Below are 18,392 nucleotides of genomic sequence, written 5' to 3'. Positions count from 1 at the left end.
CGACTAGTCAAGAACTCCGCTCTGGTCGCAATTGTGACTACTCTGGGATTCGTTTGGAATTGATATCGCACCATACCGCAAAGTATGCCGCGACGACGGACCTCGGGGGAGTGCATAAATACTCTGTCGAATTTATCTGAAGTATGCACGGCACGCAACTATCCAGAGTCACAAGCAAAGGTTTTTTGTGAAAACAGGCAGGTGCTTTCATCTACATCGTGCTTGCTAGACGGACATGAGCTTGACTTCAGCCTGCATGAAAACCCTTCTGCCTCAGGGCTGCCAAAGCAACAAGACAACTTCCATACGCAACAGCCACGCCTTTCTAATCATGTGTCTGTTACGAGAGCTCAAGGATCATCACGGAACGCCTTCTTTGGATCCACAAGCTCTCCTGATTGTTCTGTACTCCTCGGATTGGCGAGACCCGCGAAGGCCGTCCAACGTTTCTGCATCGTTCAAATCATCGATGGTCCCTCGAACATGAATCGCACATGAGCCTGGCCGTCGTTCTTGAACATGCATCATTCTCGCCATGCTCCAATGGCCTGCGGCAAGAGTCGTGGAACATGACCTGGAAGCAAGCTGCACGATCCCTTGACGCAAAGGAGCACAAGACATGACCTCACACCGAGACTACACCTATCGAGGAGCCCCTGTGGCCCGCCTGAAGGCGGTGCAGAAAAACAGACCCTCTATCCTGTGGACCCGGATCCCTTCCTTCGCACCGTCACAATGCCTGTCACCACCTTTAGTCAACCTCTCACCCTTCAAGAGGAGACGAAGCCCTTTCCGCCTATCTTCTCCAGCATCCGGCCATCCGCGCTCTCGGCTTAGCAAAGAAATACGCAACATATCCGAATGTGTGAGGGGGTGTTGGTGGTGGCGCTCAGGGATGCCTGCGCATAGCGTCGGCATTAGCAAAGTCATTAATCGTTTTTCTGAGCAATATCTTTTGCATGAGGAAACCGTGCCGGACTACCGCGTGCTTGGTACGGCTGCTCCACATGAAGCAACACACGGAAGGAAGATAGCGAGTCACTCCATGGGGTCGGTCGTATCGAAGATGATGCACGACAGGGGTCAAAGCCGGGAGGGTTTGGGTTGGGCGCCGGTACGAAACACGACCCCAGTCCCGCTTGGGGTCTGACGGTGTTTGACGTTTGTAGAGTATCATGGTACATGGGCCGGATAGGAACATGCTTCCCTGGTCCTTGAGCTGACGAAAAGTTGATATTGTATCGCTACGAAGCTCGGCTTGAAGCGGCTTTGCGATTTTGGCGACAACCTCAGGCCAACATGCAGCATCATATCCATGCATTCAACTTGACACATGAGAATGAATTCATGGTTATGCTAACACCTTGTTCTGTACAGACTGATCGCGAGTCAATATCATCGCCTACGAATGTAAAACATCCCACGACTCGACTCGAATCTCGGGCATATATCTTGGACCAAAAGACTCTTGTTTGGCCAGACACAGAAACATCATGCATACGACCACTTTATAATACGCCATATACTGCTAAAAATATAGTAATCGAAGACAATACAGCAAATAAATTGCCTTCTCTTTTTTTTCTTTTTTTTCCACCTTTTTTCTTCCTCCTATGTACTGCAGTGGATGAATTGGAATTACTGCACTACAAAGAAGAACTCGGGATCGGTTGTCGTGAATCTGTTGTGTGTCTGATTGACATTTATCTGCGTGCATCCCGTACTGAATGCACATGACACTGCATGCAACGCTGTCATAGCTCAGCAAAATCTTGATGTGACTGCAAAGGCAGTGTGACAAGCACAATGTCTCCCAGATTGCCAACCATGGGGTCGTAGAGAATGAGTTAGTTTGATCCAATAACATGTGCAAAGAAGCAAGACCAGCAGGCAGCAGTAACAAGTCATGTGAATCAGGCAGCCATACGCAAAATCACATTGTTGTAAAAAAAAGTAGAGACGACGATATGTAGACAAGACACAATTTGTATACAACAGAAGACATTTTCATACAATGTCCAAGAAACAATGCTGATGTAAGGGTATACAGCCATTCCCAAGTGACAGTTTCCAAATTGCAATGTTCAATTTCATGTTCTCCAAAACACCTTGCTAAAACATCCTTTCAATATCCATAGATGGTCAATACCATGTACAATGTTCTTTGTTCCTGCTTAGATGAACTGGCAGATCAGCTTCTTGTTGAGGACTGTGTCGCCGCGGAGCTTCTTCTTGAGTATGTCACCCATGAGCTTGTTCTCGCAGTCAGCATAAATTCTAAGACCGGCAGGGTCGGTGGCAGCCTCGATGCTCGAGTAGTAGGCGTTGATGTTGTTGCCTGTGAGGTTGCACAGATCTTCGAAAGCTGCACACCAACGGTCGTAGTGGGTCTGTGGGATAATGGCCAGAAGCAGGTGGACACCCCTGACGCTTGTTGTTGCAGAGCTGGAGCTGCACTCGAAGCTCAATCCGCTGCTTGATCTTTTGAGTCCAGGTTTCTTGGCTGGAGCAGCTGGCAGGGGTGAGAGTGAGTCGGCACGAGCCTTGCCCTTGTTGGACGACTCAGTGGTGGTGACGAAGTCAGATGCTCTGTCAGAAGCTTTGTCTCTGCAGGCACGTTGGGCGAGCTTTTCTTGAGCGAGCTTCTCTTCTCTCTCCCTCTTGATGTCGGCGAGAAGTTCATCGGATTTCATGAAAAATCTGGAACATTTGGCGGTGCTCTTGATGACCCTCGTCTTGACGACTTTTGACTGTTGGTTGGCCGGGGTAGGAACTGGGCCCTTCCAACCACCACCAAGAGCACGCTGGCTGTTTCTGGCAGCCTTCTTGATTTTGTCGAATGTGGTAGCAGGAGCCATGCTGGAAGCGTTGGCTGTGTTGGTAGATAAGAGAAAAGTGTTGTACAAGAAGTATAAGAATGCCTGAGGGCTAATAATAACAAGGGTTGGGTGGCTTGATGTGATGTGTTGTGGAATATGAACTTCTGGGAAGAAGCAGCCTGAATATGTCGCGGAGGCAGCATCCCGTGACATCTGCTCAGGTTTGAGTCAGCACATGAGCAAGATAGTTGTTAAGCGGCAGAAGATATAACTGATATATGGTGCGGAGCTCGTGAAAAGATTCTTGGATATTCCGCATTGGTCTACAAGATGGCTCCAAGGAGAGCGATAGCACGGGTGTCGATTGACAGGGACGAAAACTGCTCAAAAGCAGGCGTGTTGTGATACGAGTCGGGTCATGGTTGATGATATACATTGTCTGTCGCCTTTAGGGCGTCTCCAAAGCGTCTTCAAGGCATATTCAGGGGCGTGTGTGATTAGGCTTGTGGCGTATCTCGTCAAAATCAAGATGATAGATCGTGGGTAAATAGTGATTGGCAGGCGTGATGGTGGTTGGGAAGCGTTCTTGTTTTGATTGGGGGCACACGGAGTCGGCAACAAAGCAAGCGTAACTCAGAAAAGCCAAACAGAATAATAACAAGACAAACAGACATACTTGAGCCTTTCTACTTTTTCCCACAAACACTAACCTGTGTGCTTTGTTCTACCACACAAAACACAAGGTCAAGATGCCGGCAGCAGAGGGCATCGTCCTGATGCTGGAGTCGCAGTTTGACGCCGACACGATCCCCGAGGCAGCCATACCTGTCAGCGATACGACCGATTCTACTGACGACACACGACTAGTCGATGTTTACGTTCCGTCCTACCTCGCCTCTCAGTTTTGGATATCCTACACCGTCAACCCAGCCATGCTCGCACCCGCCCACGCGCCGACAAAATACGTCTTCTTCAAGCTTATTCTCGACGGCGAGTGTATCGTCAGCTGGGGTGTCGGAGAGGCAGAAGAATGGAAAGGCAAGACCATGTGGGCTTTCTTCCGAGGAGAAGATCATGGTGGTTGGCGCACTGTCGACAAGCGCGCCTTCTTCTTCCGCGCTACAGGTGAAGACCAGGACTTTGACCTTCTGGCATACCGCGCCAGGGGAAGACGCAGGGCGTCCAGACAGTTCGACGAGATGCCGCCCACGGGCGAACAGGGTTTCGACCTTGTCAACTGGGGCCGCCTCAAGGAGCATCACCCTCAAAGCTTCCATCAGTATGCTCTCCTGGATCCACTCAATCAGCCATACGCTACCTTCCGCTATCACATAAGAGGAGGCCCCCATGTCCGCGCTCATAACTCCCATCTGGACCTTAGCCGAACCAGTAGCAGTTCCTGCATGAGTGCAATCAACGAATCTCCAAGCCTGGCCGCAGAGATCCAAGACGCGTCAAGACTTCGCAGACTGTCCTATCCACCGACCATATGTCTGGTTCCCACATCTTCGCGTACCGAGCCTTCTTCCCCTACAAAGCTTGACGCAGAGATCCCCGTCCTTCCAGAGATGGACATGTCGATCCTAGACCCAGAGCCATATATCCCCATCGAGAATTTGCCAGAGTCCGGACAGCTTTCCTCTACAGACCCTCAGCCAGAAACCTTGGAGCAGAGCGAACGAGAGCACATCAGCAGTATGAAGACGGTCGGTCGTAAGCAGGCGGTACAAACTCCTACACCTGTGGGAATTGCGCAGCAGATCACGGACACACCACCATCAAGCCTCAGGAGACGCAGTGGAGCGAGAATCAAGGAATGGTTTGGAAGCATTTCTAAGAGAAGAGCTACCAGATCAACATCCCCGATACATCCATCCTTGTCACACAAGACCAGCTCGGCGTCCCTGTCATGAATTGGAGCACTTCTGCCCACAGAGAGACTGTTCGCTCATGGCGTCTCTATGGCAGTACCCTGGATCAAGAGAGTATTTTGCATTTCGATAGCTGCACTATGACAGTCTTTAGCACACAGGGAGGAGACCGATCCTCTCAGAGATAATGCCAGCAGGTACAGATGGACCAGAACATCCCACAACCAACGCTGAGTCCGGAGTTGATGAGATGCTCCAAGAGTCTTCCTTGGAACAGTTGATTGTGGATGGAAGGTGTTGACAGGTCGTCTCTGAGTGGTGACGTGTACGAAAAGCCAAGAGAAAAGAAAACTGGGGATTCACATGTCAGTGTCAGCATGGATCGAACCCCTCGGCTATGGATAACTAGCCATCTCTTTTCTAGCGACGCAACAGGTTTATATATCATGGCACACAGTCACGCGTCTCATGTACGGATACTTCGGAGATACTTCCATCTAATTGCCCATGACAGTGGTTACAGTAGATGCAAGTAACCCTATCGCATTGAGGGTAGGAGATGTACCCCGCTATGAAACGTGGGGGAAGCTGCAAGGCACACAAGCCACCGATGTAGATCTTGAACATGTGCTACACAGCCATTCGCGTGTCTGTGTCGGCTAGGATTTGAGCGGGTCAGCAGGACCATCCCTCCTTCCTCCTCGCACATTCAACTTCTTCATGAGTGCGCTAGTGAAGTTTTGAGCTATCCGCTTCCAAGTTCTTATCTTCACTCTCTCTTTTCCCCTCCATCCTCATATCTTTATAGATCAGCGGGACTGTATTATTGTCATCTGTTGCCGTCCCGTCTTGGATAGATTCTAGATCATGAAGCTGCAAATCGTGGCTGCCGTGACCTCGCTGGTCTCGTCGGGTGCTGCTTCAACCCTGAATCCACCAGTATTGCCTTTGATCGTCAGGAACCCTTACCTTTCAACCTGGCTCGGTAACGCTAGAGACAATCCATGGTCCAAGTGGCCCATGTTTTATACTGGCGAGGAGGTGTGTAGCGAGAGGCTTGTGCCTGTTCTGATCACGTCTAACAGCCCATGTAGATCGGTTTCTCCGTCTTAGCCAGTGTACCTGAGACCAGACACACCTATCCTCTGCTCGGTCGCCCTCAGGACTCCTTAGATGAGGATGATCACACGTCTGTCTCTACGACTTATCTCTTGGACGTGTCGCTGACTGACTCGGTAGCTACAATATTTCTTATCCCGTCTACAAAGGCGCACAGTATGACGCTTCTGTAACAAACTTGACCTACCACATCCCATCTCACAATTCGACGTCGGACCACGTCGAGATCGTCCTGTCTTTCCTGTCTCCAGTTACGCCTTCTTCCACTCTCCGCCAATCTATTCCGGCCTCGTACCTCAGTATCCATGCCACAGGAACATTTGACATTGACGTGTACATCGACTTGAACGGACAGTGGGTCAGCGGAGATAGGGGTGCAGAAATAGTTTGGGATCTTGAGAATTCTGAGACTGAGAAGCTGAAGAGCTGGGTTGTCAAGAGAAAGGATGAGCTCCTGTTTACAGAATGGAGTGATCGCGCCGAGTGGGGAAGCCTGCGCTTCACTGGTCCCTCGGTGAGCATGACACTCTTCCTGGGTAGATTGCTGCTATATGAAGCTGACGAGTCATACAGGATGTCCGCCACGAGAGTGGAACATCGGGAGTCCTGAGAAACCGCTTCTCTCGTACTGGTACGCTGCAGAATGAAAACGACAACCACTTCCGAAGCATCATGCGAGACGAGCCCGTTTTTGCCTTCTCAAAGTCCTTCAATCTGGCTCCTAACATCACCAGTCACAAAAAGGCAACCTCGGAGAGCGCTCTCTTTACCATTGCCCATATTCAAGACCCTGTCACTCAGTACGCCTCTGCACGAGGCTTGACTTTCATGCGTCCCCTCTGGAAGACATGGTTCCACTCGGATGATAATCTGACTTCGTTCCATTACTTGGATTTCAATAATGCTCAAAAGCTTGCGCAGAACTACTCTGACCAGCTCGCTATTGACGCATACCAGTCTGGTTCCGACTCTTATGTCGATATTGTTGCTCTTTCAGCTCGTCAGACCATGGGAGCCACTAGCTTCTCAGGCACCCAGGATAACCCCCTTCTCTTCCTCAAAGAGATCTCCTCCAATGGTAACAGCCAGACTGTCGACGTCATCTTTCCAGCATTCCCTTTCTTCCTCTACACTCAACCTCGATGGCTGGCATACCTTCTCGAGCCCCTGCTTGAGCACATGCTTTCCGGCCAATATCCAAACGACTACAGCATGCACGATCTAGGTACCCACTTCCCAAATCTGACAGGACATGCTGATGGTAAAGACGAATACATGCCGGTCGAAGAGTGCGGAGATATGTTGATCATGGGTCTTGCTCTGGTCAATTCGTTGACCTATGGCTCTGGGCATGAGCCTCAGTCGATTTGGGCTGACGTCGGCAGTGATCACATTCCACTACCTGATGAGGTCAGTCCTTTCGCTTTGGCCACTTTGGAAGGTCGGGACGACATCATTGGTCTCGATGACCGTTGGGGTGGTTCGACTCAAGGCGTGAAGCAGGCCCGCAAGTGGCTCGAAAAGTCGTACAGCTTGTGGAAGCAATGGACATCTTATCTGGTCGACTACAGTCTGGAGCCTGAGAACCAATTATCAACCGATGACTTTGCTGGGTGGCTGGCCCTCCACAGTAACTTGGCTCTGAAAGGTATTGTCGGCATCCGAGCCATGAGCGAGCTGGCTACAGTCATGGACAAGAATGATGAAGCAAAACACTTCCGCAATATCTCGGATACCTACGTCAAGCGCTGGGAAGAGCTCGCCATATCACGCGATGGCACCCATGCAAAGCTTGCTTACAACTGGTATGGTAGCTGGACTACTCTTTACTCACTGTACGCCGATGCACTGCTATGCTTCCATCCTTCGACGACCAATGGCAGCAGCGCTCAGTCTGCCGACGACTATGCCCAAGTATCGGGTAACAAGCAAACCCCCATCCTCGAGCCACCAACGCACGACTTTATACCCAACCACATCTACAAGATGCAATCTGACTGGTACGCTGTGGTGATGCAAAAGTACGGACTTCCGCTAGACTCACGCCATCTTTACACCAAATCCGATTGGGAGTTCCAAGCCGCAGCAGTCGCTTCCCGCAAGACTCGAACACAGATTCTGGATAGAGTTTCCAAGTGGCTGAATGAGACTGTCACTGATAGACCTTTTACCGATCTTTACGAAACAGAGGGTGAAGGTGGTTTCCCTGGCCCCAACTTCTTCGCCAGACCAGTCATTGGTAGTCATTTTGCGTTCTTGGCTTTGGAGAGAGCTTGTGGTGGAACTGCTATGCAGGGCCTGAGCTTTTTAGACGAGGAATAGGTGGTGCTATGAGCGTTGTTAGATTGCCCTGAGATGAGAGAGGGTGTCAATGAGGTGTTTGAATCATATCAAATTGTGCCTTTATTTTTTCTTAGATCCTCATTCTTGATACTTTGTGATTTGATGGCACTTCAGAAGTTGAAGTTTGGAGGCTTGACAGCCAGGGTCATCTCAACAGCAAGTGCTCAACGACATAAATCAAGCACCATACCTTCACTGAACCAAATTTGGGCCTTTTGACGATCCCAGTCAGTACTATACATGGCCCTCTACCCCGATAGCATGAGCTGAAGATATCATGGTCGTTGGGTGGAGGAAAAATCACGAAATCCACATCTCGAATTGTCAACTCTAAAAGTCGAACCCTGCCATGCCATCTTTCGTGCCTCTCGTTGACCTACCAATGCTCGTCAAGCGCCGACGAGTATTACCTCTACCCCGCCGTGTACCAAGGACTGTCATAGTATAGCTGTAGATATGCACAATACTTCTGCAAAAAATGCTGTGTCCACCGAGATATGGCCAGACTGGTTTTTCTTTTTCCTCTTTTTTTTCTTTTTTGTCTTCTCTTGATTCTCCTGTTACCTATGCATTCTGTAACCTTGTCATACTCTTGTATCTCAGTACGTGTATACTAAATCTAGACCGCCACCCTCGACATAGGTCCATAAGTAGCCGTAAACTTCAGCAAAGCAGGACCACAGAAATAGAGCGGCACAGCAAACAACAGCAAAAAATACTGTATAGCCGCCATCTCACCAAACACAATCGAAGCTCCTTGTTCAGCAATCCAATCGCTAGAGTACATGCTCAAAATACAGGCAATGGCATTGCGGATCACGAACACGATCACCAGTGCTTCGCCGGCGTACTGTGAGTAGCAGTCGACTACGTACGTGACGACTATGTTGCTGAGAGATGTGAGAGCAAAAGCGTGCATGCCGTAGCCAAACGCTGGGCCCACCCATGCTGTTTTGTGTGCGGCACATTGGCCGTATGTGATGATTCCTAGTGGGCCGATAATGGCAGGGATGATTAGAGCGACAAGTCTAATCTCTGGGCGAGGATGCGAAGCGCGTTGACGGGCTCGATTGGCGATGAGATCGATTAGACGACCTCCAGCGTAAAATGACAGCATGGCGCCGATGAAGGCAGATAGAGAGAAAAGACCGACCGCGCCTGTAGTCCATCGGTATGGTGGTTTCGTGAAGGTCTGCGTTGTAGTAATTTGGACAACGATGGTCCAGCTGACGAAACAGCCAATGAGGATACCAGCCCAAAAGACGGGTGGGTAAGTGGCCATACGCAGGATATCCCAGAATGTGCGTACAAAATGGCCTTGAGGATTGTATCCGATCGTCGGGGAGAGCCATCTAACATAGCTTCTCTTGGTTGGTATACTATCCTCAGGATGCTGGATACGTGGTCTGGTGTACTGCGTTTCTCGAACAAGAAAGAAGGTGCAAATGAGCAAGACGCCAGAGAAGATGGCAATGAAGCCACAACTCCAACGCCAGCCATGTAGTTCGACGATATACGCATTGATAAGTGGCCCCAAGAAGAGACCTGATGACAAGGCTACATGAAAAAACATCATGCAGTGGCCGCGCTGGTCGAAGAAGAACATCTCAGCTACGAGAGAGGGGACTGTGGCATCAGCACAAGCAGCACCAACACCACTGAGCATACGTCCGCCCAGTAGACTGCCCCAAGATTGTGCAAAGGCACTCCAGATATTGGCCGCAGTCAAGATCGTCAAGGCCATAAGGTATACGGGACGTTTACCAAGCACTCGCATCAGAGGTACCCAGAGGATATTACCGACCCCAAACATGAGGACGTTCAGTCCGACCAGAAGAGTTGCATCTGTAGCATCTAAGTGGAAGCGCTTCCGGAGTGACACTATAGCGACAGTGAAGTTGCTGCCATTCACATTGGCGATGAATGTTAAGAAGCAGACCGTAAGATAGACCGAGACCTTGACAGGTAACGGCCAGTTCTACAGATGCGTCAAGAGGCATCACCGACATGTATCAAGGTGAACGACTTACCAGAGGATCGTTCGGGTCATTGCTAGCAACCGGCAATCGAACACTGCTTGTGTCTTTAGGCGACCTCAATTTCTCAACATCATGAATCCTAGATTCTTGTAGTTTATCGGACATAGCTCAGGAAGCCGCTGTGTTGTATTGTTGAGTTTAACACGGTCTGGCAGTGAATGAGCTCAAGTTGAATGAGTGAACGGCGAGATGGTTTCATAAAGGATGCACGTCGAAGGGTTTCTCCTCTCCATGTGTGATTCGTGTAAGCCATTGGCTACTTCACTTGACTGTACTGATCATGTCCTATCTGGGGCCGGCAGGTAGGGCACTCTTGCATATTGATGCAGCGTCCCCACGTTAACGTCGACCAGTGAAGTCGAGGAAATCCTGCACCACTGTATAGTCGGGTTTACTGCAGAGAAGCTCCGCGTTGAGAAGAATGTGGAGAGCTGCGTGGAGAAGACAAGCCCTACCAGGAGGCAGAGGGCAAGAATTGCGGGTACGGCTACGCAGCGAGCCGAACGGCATCGGTGGCTTAAACATTCGGACAAAGAGCGACCGAGAAGGAAGCAAGTTGCAAACGAGTTGAACCGAGATGAGACCTCGCTCGTCGGAGCGCGTCTTTTTCTGTACGGACAGGCCGCTTTGAAGTCGCGGGATGACCGTTTCCAGCGAGCGAAACACACAAGAAGCGACCCCGGTGGGCGAGACCATCTTTTTAGGCTTCAACGTGGGATCAACCACAATTCGGTGATGAGCGAAGCACTTGTGGCTTCACCGGCCTGAATTCTTATCACCAAAACATGACGAAGAGAGGACTTTTGGCGAAAGCCACTTCGCACCTTCCGTTTTTTCTCGAAGCTGTGGGGTCACGGTGACATCCCAGAAAATCGGCCTCACTGCGGAGGTGCTCGGCATATTTCGTGGAGAAAGGATTATTTGGCGTGCTTCACACAGAAGGCCCGACTTAACGCCTTTTCTATGCTGTCGGGTTCTCTCTTTCATGTATCTTACAAGGCACGCGTACAGGCTAAATGCGCAAATGTGAATAACCGACAACAGGACCGAATTGAAAAGCAACGTCCATGCCAATGGCTGCCGACAGTGACTCCCAGATGACGAACAGACATAGGGAAGGAAGTCGTCTGTGTCGGCGATGTAATATGACCGACGTGGTATGATATGACATCGTCGCAGTCTCTCAGTGCAGGGTATTGATACGGGAACATCATTGTTTCATGGTAGCAAGTGTTTACTGAGCCAGTGATGATCCTTTCAAGGCATCGTCTACCTCTTTCCTTGCATCATAGCCGTAGAGCCATGGCTGTACCACTGGGCAAGTCCTACAAATTGATGTCAGCATGAAATCGTGACTATCGGCAGTTTCTCTCGCTCACCAACGACTCGGGAACTTGACCTCGGGCTCTTCCTTGCCCAGTTGACTCGCGAACAGCTCGTCGCGCGCTCGTTGCTCTTCTCCATCCATCATGTGGAAGTCATTCCTTTGGGCAAAGGTCTCGCGAACAATGGCTTCACCACGCTTCTTTCTCAGGTTCTCGTACAGACGCAACGCCTCGGGTAGTTGCTCTTTACTCTTCACTACAGCGAGCAGGTTTCCGAGGACGGCGCCATCCTCTAGCGACGAGTTTGCACCTTGAGCTAGGTAGGGTAGCATGGGATGGCTAGGCTTTGTTAGCATGGGTGACCATATCCGTGGCAAGACAACAACTCTCACCAAGAATCTCCAAGGAAGACGAAATTACTCTTCTTGCTGACCCAGCTATCTAACTCTGGACGGTGCATCAACTTCCATTTGTCGACGGACTTGACATTGTCAAGGAAACGATTGAGGATGGGGTCCCATTTGGTGAAGATCTCCCTCATCTCACTAATGTCTCCGGAAGATCTCGACACATCCGGAGGAAGATTATCGGGCACAAGAAGTACAATATTGTACTGCTTACCACCACGAACAGAATACGCTACAACATGCGCTCCAGGACCAACCCAGAAGTGGCATGCCGGTTTTGACACCCATTGCCGGAGCTCGGGATCTTGAAGATCATCCAGGTTAAGGACAATGCGGTATGCCAGATCCCCGGTCGGAAGCGGAGCGTCTTCTTTGCCAGACTGCTTCAGGAAATGCGCTCTACACTTGGACCATAATCCATCGGCACCGACCAAAAGGTCTGCCTGGTATGTGGTACCGTCGTCCAGGTGTAATGTCGAGTTCTCAAAGTCCACACTGGTGACCTTGGAGTTTAGCCTCAGCTTGACGCCTAAATCCTTCGCCCTTTGTGCAAGCGTCTTCTGCAAGTCCACACGGTGTAAGTCCCAGAATGGAGCCCCGTACTTAGCTCGTATCTTCTTGTCAAAATTCTGCTGCAAGGCAAGTACTTTTCCGTCAGAATATCTGTGCACAGCCAGGAAGGTCGGTTCGGCAGCCAACGGCTCCAGAACTCTATCAATCCCCCATTGTTGGAACAATCTCGACGCGCTGCGATGCATGTCAGAACATGTTCTTCTTGCCCTCCTCGGTTATTGAGACCGGGTGAGCCCGGATCCGCTCCTCTTACTTTGGTGTAATTTGTAGGCCTGCTCCGATCTGAGTTGCCGGTCAGTAACGAGTTTTTTCTTCGTCGGCGACTACGTGTGCAGTGCCGGGAACACGTACTTCCGCCAATTCTCTTGCTTGTTCCAGGACTGTTACATTGTGGCCGCCGAGGGCACAGGAGATGGCGGCAGCCAAGCCACCGAGGCCAGCTCCAATCACGATAATGTCGAGGGATGAGGAAGTTGCGGGCATGATTGACGAGGCTTCGAAAAGATTGTGGGAGATACTGAAGACAGTCCCAATTGCTTATAAGTAGAATATAATCAATGACCTCTCCACGCTGCTGTCTGCCCTACATGGCCATCCACAAGCAGCACTCCGTGAAGACTTACCGACTGAGTTCTCCACCCCCCACAATTTGCCCAAAAAGACCCGTCGAGCCACAGCGGGGAAAGAGCATGTGAAAAACTGTGGGAAGACGTGGGAAGTTTGGCGCTACCCGTCGCCAATCCAGCACGCGGAGAATCCGCGAGATTTCATGATTACGTCTGTGTCTATCGGCCCGACCTGGGCCCTTTTCTGCCCTGTGAGCTGTGAGACCTGATCCTCCTCCACATAGGAATGAAAAGCGCCGCCGGTTAAAAGAGTGACATGAAGGTGAACACAATCCGCCGTCCCGATGGGCCCATGTGCCCGCGAGTTCGTCCGTAGCAGCGCCGTGAGCTCGTTTGTATTTATTCCCATGCCTCGCCCATTCTTTTGACCGTGAGAGAAGTTGCGCGACCTTTTGGACCACTTGTCAATTCAACTTTCAGTCCAAGTAGCAAAAATGTTCTCCACGGACTACTTCCACACAGCCTCGGCTCCACAATTGCAAGATTATCACGACTATGCACAGGCACACATCCGGGATAGGCGTATCTCATTATCGCCTCTGGCCAAAAAATGGCTTCGCAACTACAGAGAGCCCTACAAAGGCTTCACTGCTGATGGAAACATCGTTCCTGGTCTCTGGAAATCCAATCCCAATGCCAATGGACCAACGCAGACAATGGTGAATGCAGCTCAGCATTTGCTCTCAGTAGCATCAGCAGCCGAGAAGGCACGATTCCGTCATCTCGTCACCGCCAGAGAGTGGCGTGCGTGGTCAAATCCAGAGGTTTGTGTTGGCACACAAATACCTTTGCAACATATGACTGATTGAAACCAGGTCATGGTTATGGAATGTGGTCTCCGTGTCGATTCCATGAGTTCAGACACTATGAATGCCGTTTACGATCTACTAAGAGTGTCATTAAGTCCCGAGGGCTTTGAGAGAGTTTGGACTGCGATGATGATGACCCAACCCGAAAACCAGGAAGACTTGCACCGCATCTCTGAGTACCAATTCTGCTTGTTCGGCGAGCCTGGGCCATCCTCACCCTGGGGGTTCAATCTGTTCGGCGACAATGTGTGCGTCAACGTCTTCACACTTGGCGGCGAGGTTGTAATCGGACCATTCTTCGTTAGTGCTGGTCCCAGTTTCACGGAGCAGGGCTTGGTAGATGGAGTGCAAGTGTTTGAGAGAGAAGAAGCAGCTGGACTCGCTTTGATGGCATCTCTCAACCCACAACAACAGCGCGAAGCAAGTCTTACTGGCGAGATCGAAGAATTTCACGCGGACCAAGATCTGTTTGACCCAATGGACTACCGCAGTCTCGGTGGCGCACACCAGGACAACCGAATTGTGCCTTACGAAGGTATCTGCGCCGCCGACCTCAACTTGGACCAACAACAAGCACTTCTCCACATCGTGAGGTCTTTCAACCAAGTACTGCCGCAGGAATCATTGGATCTGTTCATGCAACGTGTCGAAAGCCATCTTGGTGAAACATACTTCTCGTGGCTTGGACCTGTTCACACGGATGCACCTTTCTACTTCCGCATCCACAGCCCAGTGGTGATGGTCGAACTTGATCACCAGGATGGAATCATGGTGCCAGGAACATCAAGCAAACAATACCGCATTCATGCGACGCAGCGCCTGCCCAACAGAGGCGACTATGGAGCTGCATTGCTGGATGAATGGGTGATGAAGATGGCTGGATTCGACAGAATCGGCAGCATAATCCGATGAGAAGGATGAAAAATCGGCTTGATTTTGATGTTTCAACAGCGAGGCGCACGGGATATTTGAGATGATAGTTTATGATACCCTTCACGAATAATGGACTTTGTTATATGCTTACTACTGACTCGAGTGCATGCTGCATACTGCATGATGTTGTGCATGAGTGTTGTTTCGAATGGCAGCGTGACTCAAGGTCAATCAAGATGTCTGACGGGCCGAAAGATAGGCTAAAGCATTAGTCAGTGGCATTTTGACGCCATTGTCCATGACGTGACGAGGATAGAGATGTGGCTAATTGTACATAGCAAACATTGCTAGAGAGTATATGATATCCGGAGTACGGCAGAGACTATTAGGTGCAATGACTAGAAAGTTTTCTGTCAAGAATGTTTGTATAGTGGGAGCTGGACCGACAGGGTTGGCTTGTGCAAAGTAGGCCGCGTCGCGACTTCGTCAAGCTCGTTCAACCAAGGAAGCTGATGTGTGTAGATATCTACTTGCAGAAAAGGCCTTTGAGCGCATCGATATTTACGAGCAACGATCGCGTGTAGGAGGTATCTGGGACTATTCGCCCGAAGACAAGACGCCTGATGACCTTCCTGTGCCATCCGTGACACCGCACGCCGGTCTTGCCAAACCCAAATGGCTGCAGTCAGGCACCAGGAAGGCGCTCGGGAGTCGCATCGAAGAGGAAGCCTTGTTCCTCAGTCCGCTATATGACCGCCTAGAAACCAACATCCCGCGCACGTAGGTCAAGCCATGCGAAGCCTCAAACCTTCAACCGACTGACTCCCAGCACAGCTTAATGGGCTTCAGTGACTTTGATTGGCCTCAAGATTCGCAACTCTTCCCAAAGCACGAGACCGTTACTCAGTACCTCGAAGACTACGCTGCCGACATCAAGCACCTTATCCACTTCAACACTCAAGTCCTCGACGTCAACTTGGCTGGTGCTAAACCAGACGGACAAGACCTATGGTCTGTAAAGACGCAGAAAGTACAGCACAAGATCCAGGAAGACCCAGTGGAGAGGACATACGATGCTGTCGTTGTCGCCAATGGTCACTTCGCGGTGCCATTCATACCTCAGATCAAGGGCATGAAGGAGTGGGCTGAGCAATATCCAAACGCCATCTCTCACTCCATGTACTACAAAAAGCCAGAGGACTACACAGGTCTCAAAACCATCGTCGTTGGCAGCGGCGCTTCAGGCATCGACATTGCTATGCAGCTCATGCAAGCATGCAAATTGCCCCTGATACAATCCGAAAGGTCGAAAGGATTCCTCCTGTCTGACCCTACGCCTAAGAAGCTGGAAAAAGAGGAGATTGTCGAGTTCATCATCCAAGACAGAGCTGTGCGCTTTGCTGATGGCACTGTGGAGAAGAACATTGACTCCGTCCTCTTCTGTACCGGCTACTTCTATTCCTACCCTTTCCTCAACAACTTAGATCCGCCGCTCGTCACTACTGGCACCCACGTCCAGAACCTGTACCAGCACTTGATTTACCGCCCGCGCCCTACCCTCTGTTTCCCAGTATTGCAACAACGCGTCATTCCCTTCCCAATGGCAGAAGCCCAAAGTGCCGTCATTGCCCGTCTATGGAACAATCGAATCTCTTTGCCCTCGGTAGAAGACATGAAGGCCTGGGAAGATAATCTACGGAATGAGACAAGTGAGGGCAAGAGAGACTTCCACCTTCTCCTGTTCCCAAAAGACGCGAACTATATCAATGCCATGTACGACTGGTCGATGTCGGCGGCCGACGCAGATACCAAGGGTAAGCGACCACCGCATTGGGGCGAAAAGCAATACTGGATGCGCGAAAAGTTCCCAGAGATCAAGAAGGCTTTCCAGGACCGAGGCGAGGGTAGACGTCAAGTCAGATCTCTGGAAGAATTGGGCTTTGACTTTGAGAAGATGAAGAAAGAGTCGGCTGTTGAGCAAAAGAGTTTGCTCTGATTTTTTTCTGAGTGATCTTGCTGATTGTATATATTGACTAGATCTATTGGACACATTACATGAGAGTTTTTCAGTGACTAATTCAGCCAGAGCCCGATGCTGCTTCTTTAGCATAGCCATTGAACTCGCCAGTCTCTTTGAGCAGAATCGGCAACTCCTCATCCCTGAATGCTTGATGAATATCGGTATGCTTAGGCTGCCAACCAAGTTGCTCCAACCTCTCAGCCCTGTTCCTAGCATTGCTCGCAATGACAACATCAGAGTATTTGCCAAACAAATCATTGTACTGCTCTGGCGGGATCTCTTGCGGCGAGGCATCCTCGATCTTGCCAGCTGCTTTCAACTCTTTGCCGATGAAACCTGCACACTCGGCCCAAGTGACTTCTTTACCGTTCTCGCAGAAGAAGTACGGATTCTCCAGACTCACAGTCTCGGGTGAGTTTTCGAGCCATTGGAGGACAGTGGCATAGCCATAGGAAAGATCTTTGACATGAACTAGACCCCAGATACCCTTGCCTCCACCCACGTAACCAGCATATTTGTGCTTCAAAGCAAAGCGGGCCATGGTGATGACTTGGATAGATAGTTTGCCATAGCTCGAAGCACCGTAGATCAAGGGAGGGAGTATTATGAACAGCTTTGCCTTGGTGCCTAATTTGTTGCGGGCAGCAAGAATAGCAAGATCAATTTCACGATGAGAGGAAGAATCTGGCCGTGCGTCCAGATCTGCTGGATTCGTGTCTTTGTAGATCTTGTCGCTTCCGTATTTGCCGTGGCTATCGTCGCTGAGGAAGGAGCAGCCGCTTGTGTGAATGTAGAATGTTTGTTTGTCTTGAGCGGCTCTTTGCTCGATTCCTTTAATGACGGCTTGCACAGAGGGAAGGTGGTCGGCTGTGGCGGTGTGAATCACGATATCGTGGGCTGCGGTTTGCTTGGTGATGAGATCCAGATCATCAATCGTGCCCATCACCACTTCGACATTCTGTTTGTGCTTTAATTCTTCGGCTGCTTCTTTTCTGCGGACTAGAGTCGTAACAGGGTAGCCGGCTTCTAGAAGTCGGTCCATGACTTCGAGGCCAATGTAGCCTGGGCCAATCAGGAACACCTTTTTGCCGGACTCTGACATGTTGTTGTGTTTTTGGATGGTATAGAACAAAGTTTAGTCGGTATGGAGTCAGAAGAAAAAGATAACGCTTATATCAGGTTGAAGCTATAGGTATGGCCCCACTCCCCACGCAATAATGACACAAGATAGGGCACGGGTGAAGCCTTGCCCGTCCACTGGAACCTTCCCATCACTGAGGTCTGTATTTTCCACCAGAGAACTCGAGTACTCCGACTACAGCTCAGAACAAAACGTAGATTATAAAAAGGCACAATCATTCTAGTAAGCAGAGGCATGTCCACCACGAGTCTACAAACTTTTTGCCTCTGAGTGAACACCATGTTTTTCCTATTACTATTGTGCATTTTGACAGCTATACGCCCTGGGTAATTTTAGTACACGGAGAGCGAGGGAGAGCTATATTCGGTTCATGAATAGCCAGCTTTATCAAACACCGGTTGGTCGCTATCTGTTAGAATCTTGCTGG

At 50.2% G+C, this 18,392-nt stretch overlaps 9 protein-coding genes across 9 annotated transcripts; 5 read left to right on the top strand and 4 right to left on the bottom strand.

The window, feature by feature from the left end:
- Positions 1 to 619: 619 nt before the first annotated feature.
- Positions 620 to 1,150, top strand: M437DRAFT_65503 (uncharacterized protein; the record flags this gene model as incomplete). The annotated part of the gene is made up of 1 exon (XM_041024591.1): positions 620 to 1,150. One exon carries the CDS (start codon positions 620 to 622, stop codon positions 1,148 to 1,150), a length of 531 nt encoding a protein of 176 aa, XP_040880568.1.
- Positions 1,151 to 2,174: 1,024 nt separating this feature from the next.
- M437DRAFT_65502 (uncharacterized protein) lies at positions 2,175 to 2,858 on the bottom strand (the record flags this gene model as incomplete). The annotated part of the gene is made up of 1 exon (XM_041024590.1): positions 2,175 to 2,858. One exon carries the CDS (start codon positions 2,856 to 2,858, stop codon positions 2,175 to 2,177), a length of 684 nt encoding a protein of 227 aa, XP_040880567.1.
- A 710-nt stretch (positions 2,859 to 3,568) lies between these two features.
- On the top strand, positions 3,569 to 4,732 carry M437DRAFT_74794 (uncharacterized protein; the record flags this gene model as incomplete). The annotated part of the gene is made up of 1 exon (XM_041026303.1): positions 3,569 to 4,732. One exon carries the CDS (start codon positions 3,569 to 3,571, stop codon positions 4,730 to 4,732), a length of 1,164 nt encoding a protein of 387 aa, XP_040880566.1.
- An 825-nt stretch (positions 4,733 to 5,557) lies between these two features.
- M437DRAFT_65500 (glutaminase A) lies at positions 5,558 to 8,131 on the top strand (the record flags this gene model as incomplete). The annotated part of the gene is made up of 4 exons (XM_041024589.1): positions 5,558 to 5,731; positions 5,785 to 5,879; positions 5,930 to 6,323; positions 6,383 to 8,131. 4 exons carry the CDS (start codon positions 5,558 to 5,560, stop codon positions 8,129 to 8,131), a joined length of 2,412 nt encoding a protein of 803 aa, XP_040880565.1.
- Positions 8,132 to 8,771: 640 nt separating this feature from the next.
- Positions 8,772 to 10,296, bottom strand: M437DRAFT_65499 (MFS general substrate transporter; the record flags this gene model as incomplete). Its single annotated transcript, XM_041024588.1, has 2 exons — positions 8,772 to 10,130; positions 10,183 to 10,296. The coding sequence occupies 2 exons, from the start codon at positions 10,294 to 10,296 to the stop codon at positions 8,772 to 8,774; spliced, it is 1,473 nt and encodes a 490-aa protein (XP_040880564.1).
- Positions 10,297 to 11,425: 1,129 nt separating this feature from the next.
- M437DRAFT_46907 (FAD/NAD(P)-binding domain-containing protein) lies at positions 11,426 to 12,979 on the bottom strand (the record flags this gene model as incomplete). The annotated part of the gene is made up of 5 exons (XM_041021342.1): positions 11,426 to 11,516; positions 11,571 to 11,855; positions 11,909 to 12,670; positions 12,750 to 12,778; positions 12,848 to 12,979. 5 exons carry the CDS (start codon positions 12,977 to 12,979, stop codon positions 11,426 to 11,428), a joined length of 1,299 nt encoding a protein of 432 aa, XP_040880563.1.
- A 577-nt stretch (positions 12,980 to 13,556) lies between these two features.
- Positions 13,557 to 14,843, top strand: M437DRAFT_47090 (uncharacterized protein; the record flags this gene model as incomplete). The annotated part of the gene is made up of 2 exons (XM_041021384.1): positions 13,557 to 13,886; positions 13,938 to 14,843. The coding sequence occupies 2 exons, from the start codon at positions 13,557 to 13,559 to the stop codon at positions 14,841 to 14,843; spliced, it is 1,236 nt and encodes a 411-aa protein (XP_040880562.1).
- Positions 14,844 to 15,198: 355 nt separating this feature from the next.
- M437DRAFT_74789 (FAD/NAD(P)-binding domain-containing protein) lies at positions 15,199 to 16,800 on the top strand (the record flags this gene model as incomplete). The annotated part of the gene is made up of 3 exons (XM_041026302.1): positions 15,199 to 15,269; positions 15,327 to 15,584; positions 15,639 to 16,800. The coding sequence occupies 3 exons, from the start codon at positions 15,199 to 15,201 to the stop codon at positions 16,798 to 16,800; spliced, it is 1,491 nt and encodes a 496-aa protein (XP_040880561.1).
- Positions 16,801 to 16,882: 82 nt separating this feature from the next.
- Positions 16,883 to 17,926, bottom strand: M437DRAFT_47139 (NAD dependent epimerase/dehydratase family protein; the record flags this gene model as incomplete). The annotated part of the gene is made up of 1 exon (XM_041021393.1): positions 16,883 to 17,926. One exon carries the CDS (start codon positions 17,924 to 17,926, stop codon positions 16,883 to 16,885), a length of 1,044 nt encoding a protein of 347 aa, XP_040880560.1.
- Between the last annotated feature and the right edge of the window lie 466 nt (positions 17,927 to 18,392).

The sequence above is a fragment of the Aureobasidium melanogenum genome, assembly GCF_000721775.1.
Source record: "Aureobasidium melanogenum CBS 110374 unplaced genomic scaffold scaffold_8, whole genome shotgun sequence".
NCBI classification, from domain to species: Eukaryota; Fungi; Ascomycota; class Dothideomycetes; order Dothideales; family Saccotheciaceae; genus Aureobasidium; species Aureobasidium melanogenum.
The sequence above is the reverse complement of the archived record's forward strand: the minus strand, read 5'-3'. Positions and strand labels throughout refer to the sequence as shown.